Here is a 1251-nt window from a genome sequence, read left to right on the forward strand (position 1 = left end):
GATAAATATTCAAAGTCTATAACAAAATTTAGTTACTGATTATAACAGTCCATACTTCATACCAATATATGGTTACTAAAAATAAATTGAAACATTTTTTAGACATATTTAATTCAATTTAATTAATGTCTATTACCATTAAAATTAACTGGGGGGAGATTTTAGGAAATCAACCTGAACCCTAAAACAAAAGTTCAGATATTAATGCAAGGAAAAAAGGGATTAATCCTATTCTTAGGTTTCCTTCCTTCTCATCTCTTCTAACTCAAGAAGATCATCTAACACCTTATCATCCAAATACTCAAACTCAATAACTTCCTTCCGTGGTGCAACAAAAGAACTTCCGTTGCCCTTAGTGGAAGGATTTGATAATACAAAAGGGAGATGAGAGAAATACTCATCAGGAAAATTAAGAATTGCAAGAGCACCCCTCAATCCAATGGCTGCACGATCATAAGCTCGAGCTGCTTCTTCTGCTGTGTCAAATGTCCCTAACCATTGTCTTCCCGTAGGTTTTGTAGGGTCTCTAATTTCTGCACCGTACTTACCCCATGGCCTCTTTCTCACACCACGATACCTCACTTCTTCACCTCCTCTCTCTTTTTCTTGTTCTCCCATATGTGCCTCCTCCATTTGTTACCTACTCTTTTTTTAAAAACTTTGGTCACTTTAATGTGTCACTTATGCACTTATGGTTATGCTTTTTAATGGTATGCATATATAGAAAGCGTATATATATGTTACACTTGTGTCGCCTTTTGAGATTTTTGGTTTCAGTTGGTCTCTATTGACTTGATTCTTGGCTTTCTCGAGGAAGTGTAAAAGTTCGACTCTTCTTTGACTGGCTTATATGTAATATTGAATGAATCAGAACTGGAATAGAAATATATGGACAGGGTCCATTTAATGTATAAATTAAGCCATATGATGTGCATAGTTCGTCATTTTAACATAATACTTTTAGAGTTCTTGTCGAGTAGGTGCAAAGTGAGGTGGCGACTGGGTCGAAATAAAATTGAGTGATGATTTATTTTATTATTTTGGAATTATAGATCGTTTAAATTACTGTAGAATGATAGAACCCTGTATCAGCGACAGATCCTCAAAGTTTTGAATAGCGGAGACAAGATAATATTTTTTATTTTAGACGAGCAAATAATTTGAATGATTAGAATAAAGTTAAAAACAATAAAACTTAAATAAGAATATTATATTATCATAGTGTTAAAAAAATTGGAATTCAGTGGAGAA

At 33.4% G+C, this 1251-nt stretch overlaps 1 protein-coding gene across 1 annotated transcript; it reads right to left on the reverse strand.

Moving 5' to 3' along the window:
- Window positions 1-234: 234 nt before the first annotated feature.
- Window positions 235-633, reverse strand: LOC109803779 (ethylene-responsive transcription factor ERF098). Its single transcript, XM_020365454.1, has one exon. The coding sequence runs from the start codon at window positions 631-633 to the stop codon at window positions 235-237; it is 399 nt and encodes a 132-aa protein (XP_020221043.1).
- Window positions 634-1251: the final 618 nt, after the last annotated feature.

Source organism: Cajanus cajan, chromosome 1, assembly GCF_000230855.2.
Source record: "Cajanus cajan strain Asha chromosome 1, NIPB_CcT2T_4, whole genome shotgun sequence".
NCBI classification, from domain to species: Eukaryota; Viridiplantae; Streptophyta; class Magnoliopsida; order Fabales; family Fabaceae; genus Cajanus; species Cajanus cajan.

What these genes read in the sequence shown, in the direction of transcription:
- LOC109803779 (XM_020365454.1), bottom strand. Translation starts at nt 633, where the DNA reads ATGGAGGAGGCACATATGGGAGAACAAGAAAAAGAGAGAGGAGGTGAA.